Source organism: Ursus americanus, chromosome 26 (assembly GCF_024610735.1).
Source record: "Ursus americanus isolate L20-20 chromosome 26, mUrsAme1.1.p, whole genome shotgun sequence".
Lineage (NCBI taxonomy): Eukaryota > Metazoa > Chordata > Mammalia > Carnivora > Ursidae > Ursus > Ursus americanus.
Genome location: NC_142152.1, coordinates 11,607,142 through 11,631,102, shown reverse-complemented (window position 1 = coordinate 11,631,102; position 23,961 = coordinate 11,607,142). Strand labels below are relative to the sequence as shown.

Below are 23,961 nucleotides of genomic sequence, written 5' to 3'. Positions count from 1 at the left end.
TCCCCGGCCCCGAGCGAGCGGGCGAGGCCGGCGCGGTGGCCGGCCCGGCTTCCTCCTCGCAGCCCGCGGCGTCCCCCGGCGGGCGCGCGCCGCGATGGCAGCGGCCGAGCGGGGCTGAGCCCGCCGCCCGCCCGCAGCCCTCCGGCCCGCGCCGGCCCCAGCCATGGCGAAGCAGTACGATGTGCTGTTCCGGCTGCTGCTGATCGGGGACTCCGGCGTGGGCAAGACCTGCCTGCTGTGCCGCTTCACCGACAACGAGTTCCACTCCTCGCACATCTCCACCATCGGTAAGGGGCGGTGGCCGGAGGGGCGCCCCACCCTCCCCACCGCCACGGCTGGCCCGGGCGGCCTCCCACCCCTGCCCCTGCCCCAGCCCGGGGGAACCGTCCGCCTGTCCGGCTGGAGGCGTTGACGCGGGAGGCCAGGACCAGGGAAGAAATCCCGGTGAGCGGCCACCGCCTGGGGACTGGAGCCGCGGGTCCGGGCGGTGAGGGCGTCCCTGCTGTTGTCCGTGATTAGGGATAGGTTCTCCGGCCTCGCACTGGGGAGCCTGCCCATTGGAGCCTGGACAACCGGGGTGCGTGTAGGCCTGGGTACCCCGAGCTGGGGCAGCGAGAATCATAGCCACTGAAATGACTTCCCCACACCCCCAGGTGGAGAGGGGGAGGGGAAGTAAAGCCTGTGCTCCGGAAGAGGGGTTCAGGGTGGAGAGCCGCGTCACTGAGTCACTGGGTACCCTCAGTTCAGGGGTGACCCAATGTGGAGCCAGGAGGGGGAAGACAGGAGGAAGGGAGGGGCCGAAGGGATCGAGTTTCCAGAGCACAGCTGGTGAAGGTAAGCCGCAAGGTGGGACACCTGGAGGAGGGCACAGGTTCAGGTTCGGTGAGCGTGTTTGCGTTTGAAAGGGGTACTTATCAGCCAGCTCCAGAAAAACAGTTGGCAAAAGATTTGTTTTGAAGGAGGCTGAGGAGGACGAGGAATGCCAGGACTACTGTCCACACCTCGGAGTCAGACGGCTGATAGAACCCACCTTCCAGAACATGGCTTTGATATGGCAGTGCTGGAGCCTGTGCTCAGAGGGACGAGATCTGGTGGCTTCCCAGACTGGACTGTGATGGCATCCTTTGTTATGGGAGGGGGTGGGTAGATCCCGTCTGAGGGGGTTTCTCCCCCGCCCCCCCAGGGGGACCTGAGGGACCGCCTCCTCTGGGGGGGGGGTCTGAGCTGAGGGAATTCCCCCGCATCTAACAGCTTCCCCCACTGTTGCCCTGGAGGAGCCTCAGCACTGCCCCGGTCCCCCCTCCAGTGGGTGAGAGCCCCCGCACTCAGCTCCCACTCCAGGCTTCCACCCTCCCTCTCAACACACCTTACTTGTCAAAACAGAAGAGGGAGCAGGGAGAGCCAGGAGGGACAGAGACTCGTGGTTAAGAGGCAGTCTGTGTTGTCACAAAGGCCTGGAGACCTCACTTTGGGACAGTGTGACCTTGAATACCACTTAAGCTTTTGAGCTTGCATTTTTCATCTGTAGAATGGGTATAATAACAGTACTTGCCTCCTGAGGTGCTCTAAGGATTAAATGATTTTATGTTTGTAAAAGCACTTCACACAAAGTTGGACACTAGATAACTAGATAAATGCTAGTTATTACTGTTGTCATTGTCCTTGAGCTCCCGGGGTCTTGTTCCCTCCTTGCTTCACTATCTTCAAGGAACTTAGGGTGAGGGAACAGATACATCCATCTTTCTCAGGGGAGCTGTGAGGCCAGCTACTAGGAGTTCTGGAGCTCAGGCTGGGCCACTGCCTGGATGAGAGATACCTGTCTAGAGGGTTGGGCCGGGTACTAGACCCAAGGCAGGACTGCATGCCTCTAGGGAAGCCTCAGAAAGAGGAGGCACTGGGGAAAGGCCTGGGAGTGAGCAAGGGAGGGGCTGAGGAACCAGGTGGGATATGGGGACAGATTGCAGGCTGGAGGACAAAGGGCAGCAGGGTAGCGCGTAAGGAAATTTTCAGTGGCTATTTTATGGACAGGCTTGATGCCAGGAGCTGCTGAGGTATCACAGAGGACTGTGGGCTTCTGGAGACTGGGGGAGTGTGGCCCCCAGACTTTGCCTGATGAGCAGTAGTTTGCGCCCTGGTGTTCTGGCCACATTTCAAGTCCAAGGAGTGACCGAGGTTTTTCCCCTGGAGCACTTTATTCATCCACCTCATTTCAGAAGCTCTTGGGCTCCTGCTCGGCGTTGTTAGGGGAGCTAGCTCCCGCAGACAAATGAGAAAACCGATGTTTCTGAAATCCCAAGTTGGCCCTTCTGAGGCTTATGTTTTCCTTAAGTCCCTTGCCCCCAAGGTCTCTCCCACCTCGTCTTCTCCCTTTTCGGACACCTTCCTCCTGCTAGAGGAGGGGCAAATGTGCAGTTTCCCTTCACAGGTCACAGGGACGTCCTCAGAGTCCCCCTGGGGCTGACCACTTTTGAGGCAGTGAATCAGCGAGATGAGTGGGGGTCTCACTATAGCACATTCCCCATCCCATCCCCTCAAGGCCCTTGGTGTATTGACCTAAAACCTGAGCGGGTGCTTCCTCTGCTTCTGATGGTTGGGTCCACCTTTTCCCAGGACGCAGAGGACTTAGGAGCTTGGTCTCCATGGGAAAGAAAGAAACCTGTCTGTCTTCACACTAGCCTTTTCCGATCTGCCTCCTGGGCTTCTTGAATGCGTTCTGTTTGAAGCTCCCTGAGGCTCTTGTGATTCTACCTCCTCTTGGGCATGTTTTTCAGCAAAAACCATGACTTAGGGACAGAGCTGGATGGTCAAGAAAAGCTTTCCCTGCAGTGACCCAGAAAGTTTCCCATGGAGTTAGAAAGGGCAGCCAGGAAGCAAATCAAGGAGCCAAGAAAATGGGTACTACCAAGTCATATTAATTTATCCATTCAGAGAAAGTGCACGTGTCCCGTGGCTGGACTCAGGGCTGAGGCCTGGAGATTCCAAGATGAACACTACGCGTGGCCACCTCTCTCAAGCCGCTCCATCCACATTCTTTTACCATGCTGGACATTGATCTAGGCACCTTTCCCGGAGCGACTTTGGTGAAATGGGGAAAACGAGGCATTTCACTAGTTATTGCCAAGACAGAGTTCAGATTCTTGGATCACGTTGATGTGACCTGGGCTGGCACTTTTGTGATTTACTGTTGATGCCATTTACTCTAAGGGCCTGTGGTGTTCCAGAGAAGGGCCTGCCAGGGAGCAGTGAGGAGGCCTCCCAGGCCGGCTGAGGCACTGACTGCCCCTCTTCTTTTTAGTCAGCAGGTAGACAGGTGGCCATGGGCTGGGTCAGTGCCATGAGCCAGCCTTCCCCATGTGGCTGTGCCGACCCGGACGGGGTCGTGTACAGGTGGGCAGCCCAAGCCTTAATGGCTGGTTCCTCACCCGTCAAACTAATTAATTAAGGATTCACTACAAAGCACTGTGCCAGGCATTTTAGAGACATTCAGTCCACCTTTTCCTGCACACAGGCAAAAAGAGCGAAGGCCACAACAGATCTGGAAGCACTTGGTGAAGCAGTCCTCACATGTGGGGGATGAATTAGGATCATTTTTACTGTTACGGAGCTCTTGCTGGCATTACCAGCAGCTAAAGAAGGATCCCAGGGTGCCAGAGGCAGCCAGTGACGGGGAGGGGACAAAGAGTGCTAGTGCTGTGACTAAGTGCTAGAGGAGGCCAGACAAGAGGAGGCCCTGCTGACTAGAAGTGGCAGGGAAGGCTCTAGAAGGAAGGCTGAGGGGAGGCCTTGCGGTGTGGGCTGCTTTTCAGTTCCTGGAGGGAAAGGAGCAGATGGAACACCAGGAGCAGAGACGGCCGAGGTGGGAATCCAGTGGGCGCTCATGGGATTCTGGGCAGTCTGACTAGAACAGAAGGGAGGTTTTAGGGGAAGAGTGAGAACATTCTTGTTTATCTCTTCCAGACTCTACTTTAAGGGCGTGAGGGTGAAGCCAAGTCTTCTACCTCTGTTTTCATCGTCCTTATATAGGGCCAGGCTCGAGCTTCATACATGTGGTTGAATTAATGGATGGATGAGGGCAGAGGACATTGAGGGCCTGGCTAAGGAGGTGGGCCTAGGGCCTCAGCCGTGGAATAGAAGGTTCCTGGGCTGGGCAATGACATGGTGACAGTGGCACTTAGGGTACTGGCTGGGAGCGGGAGTTAAAACTTGCAGCAGGGAGACCAGTCAAGGGCTGTGGTGGCAGCTCTGTTCTCTCTGCCACATACCCCTCCTGTGGCCACCACACCAAACTCCACACCGGCTCCGAGTCTCCGCCCCCTTGGGAAGTGGAGGGAGTTTGAACCAGCCCCGCTGGCAACTTCTCAGAGGGCCTCATGTGACCTGCGCTGCCTGCCCGGGCAGGGAGACCAAATCCCAGCCTATGTGACATCCACGTGCAGGGGGCCTTTTGTTCCCTTTCTACGGGGTGGCCAGGAGCCATGTGAGCCTCTCCTGAAGCTGATGGGAGGGCCATCCTTGCTCTTCCTGGAGTAACGGGGTCACATAGTCTCCAGACCTTCTTGTTTTAAAGGCCACCTGGGTTCCAAGGAGGCTGCGGTGATTTTCCGGTCTGACCGGTTGAACCGCGCTGTGGCTTCAGGGCTGCTTCCTGGGGCTGGCTTTGCTGCTGCGGGATCCCCTTTCTCTGAAAGTTTGTCCGAACTGGCTTGGGCTGCCTGGGGCTAGGGCTGGGGTGGAGGGTACTGAGGGGGAGGGAGAGGGCTGGGGGGGGGGGGGGCAGGGGCATGGATCCTGCAGCAGCGGTGGAGGGACACCTGCTCCGGCACGGGGTGCCTCCTGCAGCTTGGGGGAGCTGTGCCTGCTCTGGGCGAGGGGCGTCTTGCTGCAGGAAGGCCGGGAAGGGGAGAAGCCGCAGGGGAGAATGGAAAGAGCACTGACTTGCAGGAGAGTCCCATGGCCTCACCCGGCTCCGCCCCCCTCAGATACTTGTCTAACAGCGCTTTCCTTTGTCTCCCCATCTGTAAATTGAAGAGAGTAACAGACTCTTCCTTAAAGGTCATTGCGAAGATTACGGAGGCTAATGGCTGCAAAGCACTTGGCAGAGCCCTCAGATGAAATGGTAGCTGCTGTGATTATATGACTATTACCATTCTTATTCTTATTGTTATTCCTAGCTCATAAGAAAGTTGTAGAGATTAATATACTGTCAGTGATGCTCTTCCAGGCCAATCACTCACGCACTCGGTGATTTGGGCTCTATTTACCGAACACCCCTGAGCTAGGCACCTGCGAGGAGCTGGGGATACAGCAGGGAGCAGGCAGGAGCCGGGGCACCAGCTCACTTCCAGGGGGTTGCAGGAGCAGGCTCTGGGTTTTGTGTCAGCTTTGCTGCCAGCCCCCCCCCCTTGCCCCAGCAGTGCGAGGCTCTGGGAAGGAAGGGTAAGTTGGGGAGGAGGTGGGAAGGAGAGGAGGGACAGGTGACCTGAGACCATAGTACCGAGGGGGGAGGGCTCTGCCTGGTGTCACCCCATTCCGCACACTCTGTTCCTGCAAGGATGTGATCCCCAAGAACAGCTCTGAAACCCTCAGAGGCTTTCATTTCAGCTGCTCTGCACACCTGTGCCACCTTCCCCGCTCTGCAGAACCACCCCCGGCTTGAGGGCCCAGATTCCTGCCCCTTCCCCCCTCCTTCCATTCTCCTCCTGTTCTCCTCCCATCCTCCCCCACTCCCCAGACATCTTGGTGATGAGCTTTATAGCATGAAAGTCGATATTTGGCCATTACCCTTCTACCCTGATTGCCAGTTCTTTCTCAGAGTTCCTTCTTCTGTAATCTAATATTTGTGGCTGTTTCCCTGTAAAACTGCCAGTTTTCTGCACAGGCGTGTGACCTGTCCTTGGCTCTCCTGCCTGGGCAGTGTGCTTTGTCGTGGGCCACAGGGCTTCCTGGACGTTTAATTCCCTGGGATTCATCATCAGCCTGGTTTTGTGGCAGGGGAAACTAAGGCCCCAAGAAAACTGATGGCTCACAGCTTGCATGCGGGTGGCCCAACTTTGAACCACCTCCTCTGCCGTTTCTCCAGACTGGCTTTGGGCATGCCCTTGCTCATCCCAGAAGACCCTTCGACAGGCTGCCAAGCAGCACCTCTCTCCAGTGAACCAGACGTGTACCTCCCCCACCCACCGAGAGCTCTGGGATGGCGGGACGCATGTGCCTCTGCTGTTGGCCAAGTGGGCCTCCTTGACATGACCCGCTGGGGAACTGTCAGGGGCTAGGATTAAGGAGCCTGGCTGGGGGACCCTTGAGGGTAGGATCTGAGTGTTGCCCTCATATTACTATTTGGAGAACATATTTGCTGAGAACTCAGTGACTGGGGCCCTGTAATCTATAGAGAAGGCTGACAGTTGGCTTCAAAATGTGGGTCATCCCCAGATCGCTCTCAAAATTTTTTCTCACTCATCTTTTCTCCTAGGATGTACTGACTTCATTCATTCACTCTTTTATTCTCTCACTCCCCCACACATTCATTTTTTCTTTCCTGTATTCAATTTTGTTGAATAATATGTATTATTATATCTGCCTTCTGCCAGGCAATGGGAACGTGAAATGAGTAAGATGCTGTTTTGCCCTCTGAGAGCTCACAGTGCAGACAGTTGGGAAGTCAGGCATCCAAACAGACAAGCAGAAGGGTATGCAAAGCAATGTCAGCATGCTTGGGAGTCACAAAGAGCTGATAAACTCCTCCTGGGTTGGTTGGAGAAGGCTTCACAGAAGACGTGACATTGGAGTGGCTCCTGGAAGACTGAGTGAGGTTCCTCAGGGGGCAAAGGGTGGGGGAGGAGGTGCTGTAGAGAACACTTCATGATTTGGGGTTTCTACTCTCCTGCCTGGCTGGGCCAGCTGGTAGTGGCGGGCCACGGTCATCGATCCTTGCTAGGAGATAGCTTTGTTGGCCCTGTGTGACGGCAGACACATCTGGAGGCCCTGCCCCCTACAAGATGCTTGCTCCTGAGGCTCCCAGCCCCAGTCTTTGGGAACCTTCTGCTGCCTATCAGCGTGGCCCTGCCTAGGAAGAGACTCAGGAGGAGGATGGAAGGGTGAGTGGTCAGTAGCTTGGCAGGCCTTGGCTGCCTCAGCAGTGCCCACTGACCATTCAGTAGCAGGTTCCGAGAGGCAAGGCCCAGGTCAGGGGTGTGCCGGAGGGGAGCAGGATAGGGTTCGCTGGAACACACAGCACATGTCACAGAGGCCCTATGTAGGTCTTTGCACGTGGCAGTGGGAAAGGCAAGGGGAAGGGAACTGGCGTGTCCTGCGTACCTACTCAGTGTACCTACTGTGTGCACGGGAACAGTTGTGCTTTACCCATATGAGCCATTCAGTACAGAGATCTCATCATAAAGTGGGGGGCAACAAGTCCCCAAGTTGGCCCCAAGTTTGAGAATTTTCTTGGTACATTCTTCAGGTTAGATCCTCCAAGCAAGTTTATATGTATGTGCACATATGAGGCTGGGTCCCCCTGAGATCCCAGAGAAGGGGAGGGCCTTGCTGGGCTTCTTCACACACACCCCGCCCACCCCAGCCTCTATCACAAAGGAAAGAGCCATGTGGATCCCTCTTCGTTGCCTCTTCTGAGGTACTTCAATTTTGACTGGAGTGTGTTCCTGCCTGGGGCCCTGGTCCCTCAGATCTTTGTGATGGTACCTTCTTGTCCCTTAGGTCTCAGCTCAAATGTCACCTATTTTAAAAGGTCTTCGCTGACCAGCCAATCTAAAGCAGCTTTCACACGGATCTCCTCACTGTCTACTCCATTATTCTGCTTTTGCCCCTTAACATCACTCTGAAAGTATTGATAAGTGTGCTTATTTTCTGTCCTCCCTGCCAGGGTCTCTAGAGTGGGGAGCACCTAAGCTCAGGCCCTGGGAACAAGCATTCCTTCCAGCCTCATGGGACTCCGTGTTTGACTGGGAAATCCTTCTACGTGGTAACAGCCCTTGGGTTTCTGGGCCCTGGGTTAACAAAGATTGGCCCTTCAAGATTTTATGTGAAGGTGGTAACCTCTAGAGTTGTCCTGGCCCCCATATCACCTCTGATCACATTGAGGGAGTGTGTGTGTGTGTGTGTGTGTGTGCGCGCGCACACGCGCGTGGTATGTGCACGCACATGTTGTTTGCATCTTAAAAAAGAAAGAGATAAAATATTCTGAAATCTGCAGTCTTTCTTGTGGGTGGCATCTGATCAGAGCCACTGACTCAGTGTCCTAGGGGTGAAAACACAGCCTTGAGTTCAAGGCTCAGGATTCTGTCTGCCACACACCAGGGCCTCCTCTTTTATTTCTGCTTCCCATCCCTCCCAGAGCGAAAGGGCGCGAATGCTGACTAATGCATTTGCTGAGAGAACCTGGTGCCTCTTCTCCCCAGAGCGAGGCCAGCGTGAGGGACAGTCAGTCTGCGAGTGGGTAAGAGGAGGAAGTCAGGTGGCAGCGTGCAGCCCAGCAGACAGTGAGGCAGTGTCCCCAGACAGAAGGAAGAAGAACGCAGCCGGTCGCAGGTTTGGGGCAGAGACACTCTCCCCTCTCCCTGCACCTACCTGGCAAGAGGGACTTTTGTCTCTTAGCTCACCTTCTGTATTGTCCTTGTCCCCCTTCTTCCCCTCATTTGTCCCTCATCTGGGGGAAGATGGCATCATTGTTCTCTGGATGGTAGGGGTTTTCTCTCCTGCCGAGAGGAGAGGGTTTTGAGATGGGGATCACTCTGATGCCTTATTTGGGGTGGCACAGTCAGGCGGCCACCTCCTCGCCGGGCCTGCCTTTCCCTAAAGCTTGTTTTGGGGTTGTTCAGGGTGACCTCTTTGGAGGTGACCTCCTGCCCCGTGAGCCCCACATGTCCAACACATGCTGGTTTCCTGCCGAGGAGGGGCTGGGGGCCTTCCTGGCCTTGGGCTCCGTAACCGGAGCCAGTGTGGCTCCCGGGATTGGGTGTCTGCCTTGGGTTTCAGCTGTATCAAGTTGTTCCTGTCGTGGCGTCTCGCTGCTGATGAAGAGGCCCAAGTCACGCTGCTGGTCCTTTGGGCTGCAGTTGATCGGGGCGATAACAGTGGGTGCCCAGAAAGAACCTTATTTCCACTGGAAACATGTAGCCCTTGGCAGGCAGGCAAGCTGGCCCCTGACGTTAACCCATTAGGTGCTGGCCTGCCAAGATGCACACCTGAACTTTGCCAGAATTAGGTTGTAGGCAGACTCGGTGGGGGTGGGAGGAAGGCATATGGGCTCCGTGGTGGGTGGCATTTTCTCTTTTTGTTGGAACACTGTGACTTAGGGCTGGCCCTTGCCTCACCTCCCTGCCCTCCTTCCTCTCCCCAGTGTGAGCCCCTCCTCCTTTCCAGAGCCCTGTCTGTTCCCCGCACTGTGACCCTGGGCTGCCTGATCCCCTTATTCCCTAGGGAGCTAATAGCGTCTTCAGCTAACATTTCATGAAACTGTGTGTCGGGCCCTGTGTTATTGGCTTTACACCTGCTCTCACAACCCTCACAGAAAGTCTCTGACGTCCGGGATCGTCATTCCCATTTTACAGGTGAGGAAACAGCAAAGGGAGGGTAGGAAGACCGCACAGGCAATGAGTGGGGAAGGCGGGATGGGAAGCGAACTCTGACCACGCGATTGTGTTCTTACCGCCCGCGCCACTCTTCCTCCAGGCTTTCTGGGGCTCTCTTTGGAGGCAGCTGGTGATGAGAAGGGGTGTTCTTTCCCCTGAATGTGCCCTGTTCCCTTCTTCCCACAATCTTCGCAGCCCCTCACTGCTAGACCGAGGGGGCAGTCAGCGCGCTGCAGTGTTACCACCCCCGGTGAGCCATCTCCCCTGTCCTGTACCTCTGTCCTGCTCCAGCCCCCAGGACCCAGAGGCCAACCTTGTCCCTCCCCCTGTTCTCTGACAGTGGCCCTGTCACGGCGCTCCACACTCCACTGTGGCCTCACCGTCTCCGAGGGTTGCTGCTGGAGAAGCAGAGGCTGTACGTACGGACTGAGAACAAGCAGGAAGGCCAGAGGCCGTCCGTGTAGCGAGGGCAGCACTGTCCACAGTCATCGGCAGGAGCCACTTAGCTGAGGGGCTTGTCTTGCCGATGCCTGTGAGGCAGTCACATGGCAGAACACATGTCGCTGCTCTTGAGCCACGGGTGCCCACCCTCCTCACGCTCTCTGAGCCACTAGTGGAATTGCTGCTTTATGCCCAGTGCTCTGCTGGATTGGAGGCAGAGATTTTAAAAACAAAAAATATTGTCAAATACAAAATATACTCTCTGGCCCTTAGGTACTTTGCATCTAGTTGGGGCTAGAAGACAAAAACTAGGAGGCGGCAACAAGCAGGGAATTTGGGGGGAGTTTCCCTCCCAGGCCCGTAGTTGAAACATCTTGCCCGCCTGCCCTGGGTGGGGGGAGGTGGGGGCATTAGGCAGCAGCAGACAGACACAGGATGTGAATCCTCAGGGAATCCCCAGGCTCCCTCAGGCTTCACTAGGGAAGGCAGGTGTGCTCTGAAGTACCCATGGGCTGGAAGGTGGGGTCTGTGCCAGGATCCAGCGCCCCCAGCCCCCATTCTGGCCAGTGCATTCTGCCGCTAGGCATCTCTGCTTCTCTGCACACCTGCCTCATGTTCCTCTTGTTACCAGCTGACCAATCCCCTCGGCACCGTCTGGAGGGAGCTGGTTTGATCGGCTTAGCTAGATCCCCTTGCCTGTGTTGGCCAGGTCACCTTGGGGGTCCCCAGCAAGCCCACTGATGGACCAGCGTCCTGTGCTCCTGTGGTCAGATAGCCACCTCTGGTCCAGTTAGGAGCTGCTTCGCCACAGAGAACACACTGTACCCAGCCCTGCTTCCCTGAGCAGAAGCTTTGGCCAGGGCAGTTCCAGCCAGAAAAGGACGCTGGGTGTGGCAGACACCATGACTGGCATATCCCAGGTGCTGAGAAAAATGGTGCGCTGCTCACTGTGCTTTCCGTACTTGGTTGGCAGAGGGCCCCCTCTTCCTGACTTTCTCTCCCAGCGCTCCCCGCATCTTCGAGAACGTCTGCTGGAGTGGTGTGGAGGTGGTGAGCCTGTTTCTTCACACCACGGTGTTCCCTGTGCCTGGGGACAGTGATGTGGCTCGGTGAAGGTGATGCGTCTGGGCTGAGGGCCATCCTGACCTGTCTCAGGGACCAAGGGGTTCCCGAAGCTAGGTGATGGTAGGCTTGCTCCCCAAGTGCCCAGGGCCTAGCTTCTAGATGCCTCATCAGAGCAGAACAGGTATGGGCTATGCCCGGCAGTAAGATTCCGCAGCCTGGTCAAGGGAGCCGTGCCCCGGGTGGCTGCCGGGAGGCCAGTCCTCCAGTTCTGGCTCAGCCGCTGGGTGTGGGAGCAGGAGGCAGTCACCTGGCCTCTCTGCGCCTCCACTAGTCAGCACCACTCTTCCCCGCTTCCCTTCGCAGGGCTGGCTGGAGAACGGAGGCCTCTGGATTCCTTGGCTAAGGGGCGTGCTGCAAGGATCATTGTGAGGATAATGGAGTGGGTGTGGTTCTGCCTTGAGATGGGCTAGACAGTGGTTCTCGAACCTCAGTCTGGGTGGGCCTGGGGAATGGCCTTTCTAACATGCTCCCTGATGACATTGATGCCGGTGCCTGGACTCGCAAGAGCGGTAAGGTAGCAAGGGACTAGACCCGGTAACCCTTTCCACATCAAGGGTTCTCCGGGTTGGTTTGCCCGGCCGCCCGCTGGGAAGCGGTTATTCAGCAGAGGGAAGGTAGGCAAATGCTTCACATCCACGGCCTGATTCCTATCCCGCAACAGCCCTGAGGAGGCCAGTGCTGTTCTCATTCCACAGGTAGAAAACTGAGGCTCAGAGAAGTGGAAAGTTGCCCAAAGTCACACAGCAAGTGCCAGAATCTAGATTCAGACCCAGGTCTTTCTGATTCTAAGGCTGATTGATGGATAGTTCTTTTCCTGTATTACAGCTCAAACTTTCCTCTAAAAATCCCCCATCACTCTGTTAAAAGTACAGGTCTCTGGCCCTTGCCCTCAGATTTGGATTCAGACGAGGCCAGTCAAGGTAGCAGCATTTAAAAAAAAAAAAAAATCAGCCCAGGGGTTCTAAAGCTGAGCTCCTGCCAAGCACGCCCGGAGAATGGGAGCACGCCCAGGCCGCCCCAGTTGGCACTCCAGGTGCAAAGCTGCAGCCCACACCTCAAACTGCAGCATGACTAGAATCACCTGGAGGGCTTGTTAAAATACAGATTCCTGGGCCCCACCCCCAGAGTTTCTGATTCCGTAGGCCGGAGGTGGGACTCAAGAATTTGCATTTCTAATAAGTCCTGGCTGATGACGATGCTGCTGCTGGTCAGGGGACCACACTTTGAGAAGCACGGTCTAGAAGCTGACTGTTGAAAGTGGGGTCTATGGGCCAGTAGCACCAGCCTCAGCTGGAAGTTTAACTCAGCATCTCGGGCCTCATCTCACAGCTACCGAACCAGAGTCTGCATCTTAACACAATCCCCAAGTGTTTGTGTGCACTTTGGCGTTTGAGGAGGGCTGCCCTGGGGGAGCCAGAGAGAGGACACACAGGGGATGGATGTCGGGGGAGAGCATCTCTCCTCCCCATAGAGTTTGGAGATCAGCAGAAAGGGGCCAGACCGTTAGAGGACGAGCACCCAGAGGGGGCTGATGAGGGGCTGAGAGCTGAGGCTTGGGAAGGAAAGAGGCCTCTTCCCCCAAGGAAGGCAAAGAGAACAGAGGCCCACTCTGAGGAAATGAGGTGGGCCTCAGGAACGGCTTCATCAGGCAGCATTCGGCTCACCCCTGGAGAGTGGAGAAGGAGTTCTGTTGAGTGAGTGGCACTGAGGAGGGGGAGCACGGGGGCTGAAGCCTTCAGGGAGGGGACGGTGGCTGTGGGGAAGGGGATGGGGGGACACACCTCCATATAAATGGGGTGACAGCAGCTACGAGGGCCCCACTGAGGTGGGAAAACGAGTCTGTGGGTGACCATCCAGGCCAGCGTTTTGACTGCCCTGCAGTGCTCAGCAGCAGAGAAAACTAACAGCCACATGGGGGGATGGAGGGGCCACAGGCATGGTGGGCTGTGGGTTGGTAGGTGGCCGCGGTGGGAGGTCTAGGCTATGGGACCAGGGAGAATAGAAAGAATAGAGTCCACTAGAAGGTCACTGGGCTGTTCATCTTTTTTTATTAAAAAAAAAAAGTGGGGGCGCCTGGGTGGCTCAGTTGGTTGAACGTCTGCCTTTGCTCAGGTCATGCATGATCTCAGGGTCCTGGGATTGAGCCCTGCATCGGGCTTTTTGCTTAGCAGGGAGCCTGCTTCTCCCTCTCCCTCTGCTGCTCCCCCTGCTTGTGTGCTCTCTCTGTCAAATAAATAAATAAAATCTTAAAAAAAAAAAAAAGGTGGGTGGGGGAGGAAAATCCCTCAAAAGGCCTAGACTTACTGAGTTTCTTGCTTAGTGCCTATGAATAGACAAAATGAAAGCATTTTCCGAGCTCCACAGATTTTACTGGGTGGTCAGGAGGACCTAAGTTGTAAGAGGATGGGTGCAGGGGTGCTGTGGGCCCCCCAAGTCCCTCAGCCCCAGTCCTGGCCACACAGCTAAGAAGTGAGGAAAGCGGGAGAGGGACTCCAAGCCCGGTGCTCACTCCCAGGGTAGCTGCCTCTTCTAACACCTGCTGACATTCTCGGGCAGAGTCCCCTAGTGCTGGGTGCTCCTTCCCGGCTAAGCCTTGCTCCAGGACCTAAGGGAAATCAGCATAGTTAAGTCCTCTGTGTCTAGTTCATACACAGCTCTCATTCCCCCGGAGAAGCAGTGCTGGGGGTAGCACGAGCTCTGGCATCAAACAGGCCTGTGTTTGAATCTCTGCCACCTGCTGTGTGGACCTTGGGTTAGTTATCTTACGTCTCTGGGCCTTTGTCTCCTTTCCACTAAACTCTGTAAGGTCAAGGATCCTATGTGCTTTTTACCATTCTGTCTGCACCTAGTACTGTGCAGGGCACATAGTAAGTTCCCACAGAAGTGTATGGAATAAAGAAAGGTAGAGCCTTCTGTCTCCATCCCTGCCACCTTGTGACCTCTCTGCACAAGGCACTGTCCTGGACCAGGCTTGCTGGACTAGTATGATGTGCTAGGTTGATTATAAGATGAACCAAATTGCTGGTTCTCCTGGGAAGCCAGCGCTGGCCCATGAAAGAACAAGAATTTCCTGATTCCCTTCGATGCCAGAGATGGCAAGAAGCAAATTCTTGATGACTGTCTGTCTGAGGAGGGGGTGAGCACGCCCCTGCCCCGACCAAGGCCCGGTGCCCCCCACCCTTGCTTTCTCCACACACTCGGAAGAATGGCTGCCAGACATTCCCCATTTGGAAAAGTACAGCTCAATAGATATGAATCAGCTTGGGCAGGCGAAAAATGATTCACATCTGACCGACTTGATCTAGTTTGGGTTGTCCATTCTGAGTCGTTCTCCCCCCTCCAGTTAAATGATGATTGGTCTTGATGGGGAGAAGGAAGGGCCTGAATTTAATCTGTCTGTATTTGTGGAAGCCTGGGGACAGGCCGGAGAAGGGGAGACATGTTCCCAATGGTAAAGAACTAATGTTGAGGGGTACAGCGGTGGTGTTGGGGACTCTGGTACCTTCGGGGTCTTTGGGGCTGTGCCGTGCAGCCTGGTGACTTCTGTCCGTCTGGAACTCTGCCTTGACCGTGTTCTCCACCTGAAAACTGGTTAATGATGCCCATTCCTGACCTGTCTCCAGGGAGTACACGAAGACTTAAGCTTAATTAACCTACTCGCTAGAGCTCTTGCATCACCGGGCACAGTGCCCGGGCACAGTTGGGGCTGGGAAGAGGCGTGGTGATAAAAATGTCTCCCCTCGTCTCCGTCATCACTCAGATTCAAGCCTGTGTGCTGCGGGTGCTGCTGACTCCTCCTGCAAGTTTCCCCAAATATGTTTCTGCCTTGGGCTGCTTTGCCAAATGCCTTATGTTTCCTGGGTCTTGTGGCAGCTGAGCTCCTCGAGCCCTCGGGCAGATGAGCCCAAGAAGCCTGTCAGTCCTCCCGTCCCTCCTGCAGCAGCATGCTGCGCCACTGCCCGGTGCTCCGGTCGCTGGTCGTCATTTACAAGCATCCACGACGGACCAGGACTGTACAGGTTATAGCGGTAACTGCTGTCAACTGAGTATCTCCCAGGTGCTGGGCCCTGTATCTCATCTGGTCTTCTCGTCCACCCTCTAAAATGATTGGTGATGTTCCCATTTTACAGATGAGGAAATGGAGGCTCAGAGAAGCAAGTGTCCCAAGTCATAGCTGTGACTGAAGTGGCCAGAGTCAGGATTCAAGCTCTGGCCTGGCTTCAAAGCCCATGCTCCTTCTAAATAAAGGAGTACACAACAGTGCCTCCTCTGATAAATGGGGGAGTCAACAGCAGAGCCCCCAGGCCTTCTGGGGGGGGGTCTCTGCTAGGGTCCCCGCTAGGGACCCTCTCCTGGGTCCGTGTGCCTTCCCCACATTCAAGTCAGCACCACATCCCCTCTCAGTTTTTAATAAGGCAGAGAAAGAAAAACAAACAGGCAAACTAAGTAGTTTGCTGTTCCTAAGGGTTGGAGTTCCAGGGGGGATATATAAATACCTGAAGTTCTCTCCAGCAGTGTAAATAGGAAGACATCACACTGAGGAGAGGGAGACACATTTGGGGGCTGAGTGAGGCAGTGATGGAGTGGATTCCCCCTTACTCACTCTGCCCTCCTCCTGCATCCCCCTCCCCCCACCCCTGCCCTTTACTGCCAACAACTCTCAGGTCAAGGAGGAGGGGAAGCCCCATTCAAAGCCCCAGATACTTCCTTAGGGTCAATCTTTGGCTCAAGAAGGCCTTTACCTCATGCCATCTTTCTGCCATGTTAAGTCATAGGTAATCCAGTGCGAGTGCCCTGGGCCTTTACTATTCAGTCTCCATGGTACTCTTTCTAACTTCCTTGCTCTCTTCCTTTCCCCAGGCGTGGATTTTAAGATGAAGACCATAGAAGTAGATGGCATCAAAGTGCGGATACAGATTTGGTGAGTTGGGGAGGAGGAGAGACATGGGGCTGTTCCCTGGCCGCCGCTGCCATGTGTGAGAATCCCGAAGCTGCGTCTGGGATAACTGGCCACCCCTTCTAGGGAGAGAACCAGATGTCTCAAAGCCCACCTCCTGCTCCTATGAGCCTTAATCTCTTTTTCTTAGGAAACTTCATGGGATTGGCCACAAGTCACCAAAAGGCAGGAATTAGAAGGAATTGGCAAACTCACGAGTGGGGGGTTGTTTTAGGATGAGGCTTTGCCCCTGGGCCATGCCGCAGTGCATAGGAGGGAGGGTTACACCCCATAGTGAGGATGGGACCCTGGGGAGAGATCCCCAGGACAGCATGGTGCAGTTCACACCAGTGGCCACAGGGGGCCGCTGTGGCTCTCTGGCCTGAGGTTTCTGCAAAAGCAGCCTTCACGAGCCTTTGGCGCTGCTTCCAGTTTGGAGAATGCTGTGGACGTTGCCTTGAGAGGCCCCACCGCGACCCAAGGTGGAGCAGTCCAACCTGTCTGAACACAACGGCCCAGCTCTAAAGAGAGTTGTCCAAAGCTCGGTTTGGTTTGGGGCTCCTGGCACAGAGAGAGTTGACAAGCCCCCATAAGCCCCGTCAGCACCAGATAATCAGGCCTCTCTCCTGCATAGTCGGGTATGTTCAGACCCCTTTGGGGATCAAAACTCCTGACTTTTCACCCTGTAGCTCCCCAGTTTTTCCTGCAAGGACACAGGGTCTCCCAGCTCCGTTCATCCCTTCCCCTCTGGCTCCATAGTCCCTGGTCTTCTGACGGCCTGGCTTTCTACCTGCAGGGACACGGCGGGGCAGGAGAGATATCAGACCATCACGAAGCAGTACTACCGACGGGCCCAGGTGAGCTGCCATTTTCAGGGTTTGGAGGTGGGACGCTGCCGTCCACACATCTGGCTCTGAGCGCTTGAGATATTTATGCCACCGCCTCCCAGAATCGGGCCCTCGGACTGCCTGCTGGGGAGGGCCACCGTCACTCACTCGTCAATTATTCTCTGAGCACACACCACAGGCGGGTCCCCCAACCTCTTCCCCACCCTCCACCCTGGGCCAAAGACCCCGGTCAGAAGATCTGGCGCCTCCCTACCTCAGGGAGTTCTGTGATAGGCCTAGGGCACAATAGCGTTGGGGGTATGAGAGAGGAGGAGAAGTTTCTGGGTGCCGAGGGAGCCTCATCATGCTAAGCAGGGAGAAGGAGAGTGGGAGCCCGCATTAAGGTACCACAGCTGCTTCTGGACCCGTGACGGTGCACTGTCTCTGTGATCTACCTCCCCCGTCTCTCTCTCCTTCTCTCACTCTCAGGGAATATTTTTAGTCTACGACATCAGCAGCGAGCGCTCTTACCAGCACATCATGAAGTGGGTCAGTGATGTGGATGAGGTAGGACATGCTGCCTCACCGCTGGGGGTGGGGGAGGGTGCCTCAGAGGGGAAGGCAAAGTGAGGGCCAGATGGGAAGGGCCGAAGCTCTCGGAGTTGGTGAGCAAACACTCCCAGGAAACCCTGCCTTTCCCAGCCCTGGATGAAGACCTCTGGGTGAGTAAGACATGGGGAAGAAGCCCAAGCTGCCACGACATCCATGCTCTGCACCCAGCCAGGCCGCCATGGCTGTCTCTTCTTGGCAGTGAGTTAGGTCAGAGCCTACCCTGTGACCATCTGCCTTCCTGAAATCTCAGGAGCAGGAGGAGTCGTGAGTCTGGGGTTCTAGTCCTGGCTCTGGAGCCTTGGGCAAGCCGTTTGAACTCTCTGAGTCCCCAGTTTCTCCTCTGTAGAATGAAGGGGTGGGCTTAAGTGCGACGTCCTTGCCAGGTCAGATATCAGCTGTCTGACCCCAGGAAGTACCAGTAGTAGCCAGGGTGTCTTCTACTCTGAGCTGTCCCCATGACAGGCCTCTGGGCCCCGGGGGGTCAGCCATGGTACTTGGGAGGGGCTTGCACCTCCGCTGAGCCAGCCTGCTCTGTCCCTAGGGCTCTGGAGCTTGGTGCTGGTGTGGAGGCCAGTAGACTGTATGGTGGGGAGTTGGGGGCGGGACACAGCACTCACTGGGAGTTCTGCCTGTCCTGGTCCCCAGTATGCACCGGAAGGTGTCCAGAAGATCCTTATAGGGAATAAGGCCGATGAAGAGCAGAAGCGGCAGGTGGGAAGGGAGCAAGGGCAGCAGGTAAGTGGAGCAACTGGCTGAGTCCGTCCCTCGGGCCTCCTGTCGTCAGGGCCAGTCCTGAGAGCTGGGACCCAGGATTCTGTCCACGTCCTCAGGCACCCTGCACCTCCCACAGTTCCCCAAGGCTCCGGGCGAGTTGCCATCCTTGAGAGTTTGCTTTCTGTCCTTTGGGACAGTGATTTGGGAGCCACCCTGAAACAAAGACCTCTCGGGCAGCCCCTCTCCCAGCTCTAAGGGCCCCAGAGCAGGATTACCCTCTGCTAACAAGGTCATCCCAGTGTTCATGGTGAGGAAGGGCTCCCAGCTACTGGCTTCCCCAGCAGCATCCGGGCACGGCTACTGTCTACAGGTATCCCAGCCCTGTCCTTATACTGGGAAGGGGTAGGGAGGAAAATAAAGGAATAAAGGGCCCATGGTCGGAGAAGCTGTGGGGCAGAGAGGGTAGGAAGGTGGTGCCGAGGGACACTGCCCTCCCAAAAGACAGAAGGACGGATACCATGGAGACGAGAGTCATCCACCCACTCTGAGGACCTCGAGAGCTTTTTTCTCCCTCTTTCTGCCCAAAGCCCTTAAAATAAAATGGATTTTTGGCATACAAATACAGGGTCATTGAAAAATCTGAAAGTAGAGGCAAACTGTACTAGAATAAACCCTCCTAGAATAGTATGTATCGAGCACTGTACGTATGGCTGGTGCTAAGCAAGTGCTTTGAGATGCATGACCCCTTTTAGTCATTCCATGACTTCTGTTGATAGACACCGTCGTCCCCCTTTAACAGATAGCAGCGCGGGGCTTAGAGTCCGTAACTTGTCCAAGGTTGTACGGTGCTGAGTGGCGGCACTGGCGTCTAAGGCTGGGTCCATTTGACCCCAAAGCCCGTGTTTTTCATTAATTCCACATCTTGCACAAGATTTGGGGACCTTGGTCTCCTGATGCATGATGGGTGTGTGCTGGGGGCAGGGGTGTGTGTCCGCGGGGTGTGGGTGCAGAGTGCGGACGGGGGTTTGCGGAGCATCTTCTCCATTCTCGGCTAGCCCGTGTCTTAGAAGTGACCTGCTATGAGAAGCTGTCACAGCTCAGCATGGGCTGTGAGGGCAGTGGCAGAAGTGTGTGCCAGGTGCTAGGGGCACCTCCCTTCCCTTACTGACTCCCTTTCAGGAATGTTCTTTTCTTGCAGCTGGCTAAGGAGTATGGCATGGACTTCTATGAAACAAGTGCCTGCACCAACCTCAACATTAAAGAGGTGAGAGCCCCGCAGCCCCCCGCTGCCCTACCTCTGTGGCCCAGTCCCGTGGGGTGGAGCAGGCAGGCCGGGGGCGGAGGGGAGCCGGGGTCAGATGATGAAACCCCTCCCCTGGGGCACATACAGGGGCGCCCCACTCACCCGCCACCCTTGGTTTCCCAGTCTTTCACGCGGCTGACGGAGCTGGTGCTGCAGGCCCACAGGAAGGAGCTGGATGGTCTCCGGACATGTGCCAGCAATGAGTTGGCATTGGCTGAGCTGGAGGAGGAGGAGGGCAAACCTGAGGGCCCAGCGAACTCTTCGAAAACCTGCTGGTGCTGAGGGTCCTGCGTGGAGCACCCACCGATCCCCCTCCCCTCAGGAGGCCTGTGGCAGACAGGGAGTCCGGGCTTTGCCCTGCTGCCCCTCTCACTCGGGTGGCCCTGTGGAATACCAGTAGCTGCTACCCCCCCTGCCTGGCCCTGAGAGCAGCCCCGCTGTCACCTCGGAGCAGCGTCTGCCCCCTGCCCTCCAGCCTGGAGGGGCTCCCTTCTGCCTGTTTCCCCGCCACAGGCCTGCCACGAGCCCCCATATGCTACGGGCGCGCTGTCTCGCCGCCCCAGGCTCCCCAGACACTGGCCCCGTCTGGAGTGAGGCCACTCTGAGGCTCCTCCTTTCTCAGTGCATCTTGTCTCCTCTCTGCTTTTCCTCTCTTCCTCCCTCCTCTCTTTCTTGTTCCCTTCCCCCCTCAAGTGTGTTCTGTATCAAAGCCCCTTGCACCTCTTTCCCTCTCTGCCCCGCTGTGTGGCTGCCAGTGCAGCTCCTTTCTTTCCTTTCTTCCTAACCCTGTCCAAGGGAATGGACTCAGGCTCATGGGGATATTCCATACTCTTCTTCTGGGAGAAGCCCCCACCCTGCTTTGTGAAGGGGCCAAGGCCCGCGGGGTGCTTCTTCCTATCTTCCCCTCCCCACCGTCCCCTCCCGTGTCATGGGCCTGCCTCGCCAATGATTTGGGAAAGTGGAACCTCAAGGTAGGAAGGAAGCACCAAACTGGTGGTCCTCAAGACTGGGGCCGTCCCCCCTTTCCCTGCCTGCCCCCTACCCTCCCCCAGCTTTGGCCTTGCTTGGCTGCCTGCCCACCTGCCTCTTGGGGAAAGTGAGCTCAGAAGCAGGTGCTTCAGAGAAGAGAAATAAAAGGTTGAGGGGAGGCAGGAGTAAAAGGTCACCTCCATTCTCTACCTCCCATGCAGCGTGTGCACAGTTTCTCCCCACCTGGGCTCCTGAATTTAAAGATGTGTACCAAGGCCTCAGGGCACTGCAGGGGTGAGGAAAGCCCAGGGAGCCAGTGATGTTGATGGGCCAACCACACACCCCAGGAAGGGGAGTGTTTGGAAATGAAGGACTAGCCCCTGCATATCAGGTAAAAGCGAGGGAGAGGAGGCCAGAGACAGCATTTTGCAGACCAGAGGGGAATATGGAAGCAACTTCCCTTTCCGTGTAAGAAGGGCGTTTCCCCACAACCCCCTGGCACGTGAGAGGTGATGTAACCACTGAACCCAGCCTTCAGCGCTCAAGGTTTTCCTGAGACTCAAAGTCTGTGGGAGAAGGGCAGGGGCTTCATGGGGAGAGAGAGAAAGAAGGCCCTGGGTAGAAATGCTTGGTGCTGTTCTCTTCAGCCTTCTAGACAAAGTGCTCATCTTGCCCCTCTAGCTCCTTGAAGAGGAGCCAACTGCACTGTGGCCACAGGAGGAGGGAAGCGGACTCCTTCCTCCAGAGCTCTTTGTTCAGGAAGAAGTTTCTTTAACCCCACATGGCCCAAAGGGGGCTTGAAGGAGGCACTTTAAAGAAGGGACAGGTCAGTGACAGGCCCTGGGGGGGTTCCTCCCCACTTCCCAGGGCCGGAGGCTCATTCTTAAGCTATGTATTAGCTGTGTCACATGGCTCGGGCTGGAGCCAAAACAAAGACTCGAGCACTGAACATTCACCAACTAAGGCCCAAAGTCAGGGCACACATGTGAAGGATTAAGAGCCCCACTTCCTTGTTCCTCAAAAAAAAAAAAAAAAAAAAAAGGTGGGGAAGAAATCACCAAACCTTTCCTCCTGACTCTTACCAGAGCAGGAGACGGTAGCTCAGGGTGTAGGACCAGGGACTGGCTCACATAGTGTGAGAAAAAGGAGGACAGGACAGTTATAAATTGTTAGCTCATGAGAAACTTAGATAGCGGACTCTTTAGGATGAAGTCATGACTATGGCTGGGATGCTTCCTTGAGGACTGACTCCTCGGGTGTCAGGACACAGCATCGCACCAGGGGTGGGGCGACGGTAACGCCAGCCTGCGGGGTGCCGGCCGCCAGGGGCTCCAGAAAGCAGACGTTGTGCTGGGCGTCGGCTCCAACCTGTGGATCAGTGTTGCAGTGTTCCCTGAAGATCCAGCAGAGCGTTATTGCCTTTCCCTCCTCACCCCCTCGGGACACAGGGACTATATTTTTACTGTACCTAGGGGTTCTGGAAGGGAAAACACGGGGTGGAGATTTTATGAACCGATGAGCCCCATCCACCAGGGCCACAGCTGGGGAGAGCTGTGGGAGCAGGAGGGTTGGAGCTTTAGGGCCAGCTACGCTCACCGGGTATCGGAGTCGGCGTCTCATAAACTTCTCCAGTCCGGGAGGTGGCCTGGGATCTGGCCTTAGGCCCAGACTGTTGAGCAGGCGCTCCTGCCTGTTTACTCCTCACCACCTCTGCACCTGCTGTCTTGAGACTCAGCCCAGCCCCCAGGCATTCCACCTGCTCCCAAGCCCCCACCATCTCCCTGTGACGGGTGAACTTCGTGTACTGTGTCTTGGGTCCAATATATGAATTGTGAGCAGGGTTCATCTATTTTAAACACAGATGTTTACAAAATAAAGAATATTTCAAACCACAGGTGTGCCTGCCTGTATGAGTCCCTAGGAGGTGTTTTCGCTCGGACCTTGGCAGTTAAGGGGGAGGGGGAGAGGCAGTGCTGGCAGAAGAGGCTCCAGAACCTTAGAAAGCAACAGCAGGAGAATCACAACAGAAGCATCAAGGCTGTCACCTTCCTTACTGGACCTTTCCCAACGCCACCTGCAGGGGAGCCCCAGCAAAGCCCCCGGCGCTCTGCAGCGGGCCTACAAGTACAGAAAGAAGACGGCGTCACCGGCAGGATGCCGGATACCTGTGTCTGAGGGAGTCTTTAAAGCCAAGAAGGTTCTCATCCGTCTGAGATGGAACAGGAACAGGTCTCCCTGAAGGCACCAGGAGGGATTAAATCTTTCAGAAGTTTGTCCTAGCCCTGCGACTGGGTACTCCAGCGAAGTAAGGAAAACTGTTATCTCGGGGGCCTGGGGGTGCCAAATACTATACTTTGGGGCACAGAGTTGACGGAAGAGGCAGAAAATGGGAGTCAGGATAGATGAAGAAGGAAAGAGTCAAACAAGACGGGCAATGGTAGCCTAAGATCTTAACCTGCACTTTACAGTTTATGGAGAACTTGCAATACTTCATCTCTTCCATCCTAACAATCATCTCTGTGGGAGATAAGGAGGGTGATTACGGAGAGGTGCCTAAGGGCCACGAGTAGCAGCGGCAGAGTCCTGGCCAGAAACATCAGAACTGAAATCTCTGGAGCGAAAAGCTTTAGCATCTCTCTTTAGAAAAATCTCGATAAGCAATTGTCATCTGTAGCCAGAGTGGAGAACCACCTACCTAGACTTGTTGCCTACTAAGCCAGTGCAGTTTCCAGAACCACTGTCCCTGTGGAAAGCCATGGGAATCACACACCTGTTAGTGCATGTCCGAAGTAATAAGCTTCTGGAAAGTGGGACAGTTTGAGGTAAAGTTGGAGACAAAGGTGCTTTAAGAGAGCCCATCAGTTTTATTCAATCGTGAAAGGTGAGAGCCTGCATGACAGAGGGTCCTAAGTTGTTCTTGGAGAAAAGGGATGTGTGTCCCTGAGGAAGAGGGAGCCCCCATGAGCCCCCAGCTCAGGAATTCCATGGTCTTCCTGGACAGAGGCCCAGAAGGGCAGCCAATATGAGGTGTCCAGATGCCTGGGAGTCCTGGGGAAGCTCTGGGCATGCAGGTAAGTCTGGCAAGGTCACGTTGAGGTTCAGCCCACTGGCAGGGCCAAGTTCTTCTGATGCAGTGGCCTGGTAGGGACATTTATTGGCTGTTTCTAGGAACTCTACCCGGTCTCATCAGGGAACATACTTCATACTGCATTTCCTGCCACCTCTTTTAATGGCCAAAGATTCCATTCCCACTCGAGTCATGGAGGCTTGTTTTGAGGGAGCAGCCAGTGGGGACATGGGTTCTGACGTGCTATGAACAGCCACAGAACAGGTTACAAAAGACAGAAAAGCTGGGCACTCCCTGGTGAGTAGTTCCTCCATCTTCTCAGCAAATCAGATTCTCAATACCAGCTGCTCCCAAGCCTTGCTTATTCTTTGTTCTAGAAG

The 23,961-nt window shown here is 55.6% G+C and overlaps 1 protein-coding gene across 6 annotated transcripts; it reads left to right on the top strand.

The window, feature by feature from the left end:
• RAB15 (RAB15, member RAS oncogene family) lies at positions 1 to 22,408 on the top strand. Of its 6 annotated transcripts, XM_087856016.1 has the most exons (9): positions 4,767 to 9,566; positions 9,688 to 9,837; positions 9,928 to 10,002; positions 16,014 to 16,074; positions 16,886 to 16,946; positions 17,406 to 17,483; positions 18,174 to 18,263; positions 19,441 to 19,506; positions 19,669 to 22,408. In XM_087856016.1, the coding sequence occupies exons 2-9, from the start codon at positions 9,747 to 9,749 to the stop codon at positions 19,825 to 19,827; spliced, it is 681 nt and encodes a 226-aa protein (XP_087712142.1). In that variant the 5' UTR covers positions 4,767 to 9,566; positions 9,688 to 9,746; the 3' UTR covers positions 19,828 to 22,408. The 6 variants fall into 6 exon arrangements, 5 of the variants coding, with proteins under 5 accessions (XP_045666537.1, XP_087712141.1, XP_045666538.1 ...); XM_087856015.1 differs by lacking the exon at positions 4,767 to 9,566 and adding an exon at positions 211 to 287 and having other exon boundaries at positions 9,688 to 10,002; XR_015721789.1 differs by having other exon boundaries at positions 453 to 9,566; positions 9,688 to 10,002; positions 19,422 to 19,506; positions 19,669 to 19,751.
• Positions 22,409 to 23,961: the final 1,553 nt, after the last annotated feature.

What these genes read in the sequence shown, in the direction of transcription:
- RAB15 (XM_087856015.1), top strand. Translation starts at nt 9,747, where the DNA reads ATGTGCCCTGTTCCCTTCTTCCCACAATCTTCGCAGCCCCTCACTGCT. An exon ending in AAAGTGCGGATACAGATTTG is followed by an intron (nt 16,075 to 16,885) that starts GTGAGTTGGGGA and finishes TTCTACCTGCAG; the next exon opens with GGACACGGCGGGGCAGGAGA. An exon ending in GGGTCAGTGATGTGGATGAG is followed by an intron (nt 17,484 to 18,173) that starts GTAGGACATGCT and finishes CCTGGTCCCCAG; the next exon opens with TATGCACCGGAAGGTGTCCA.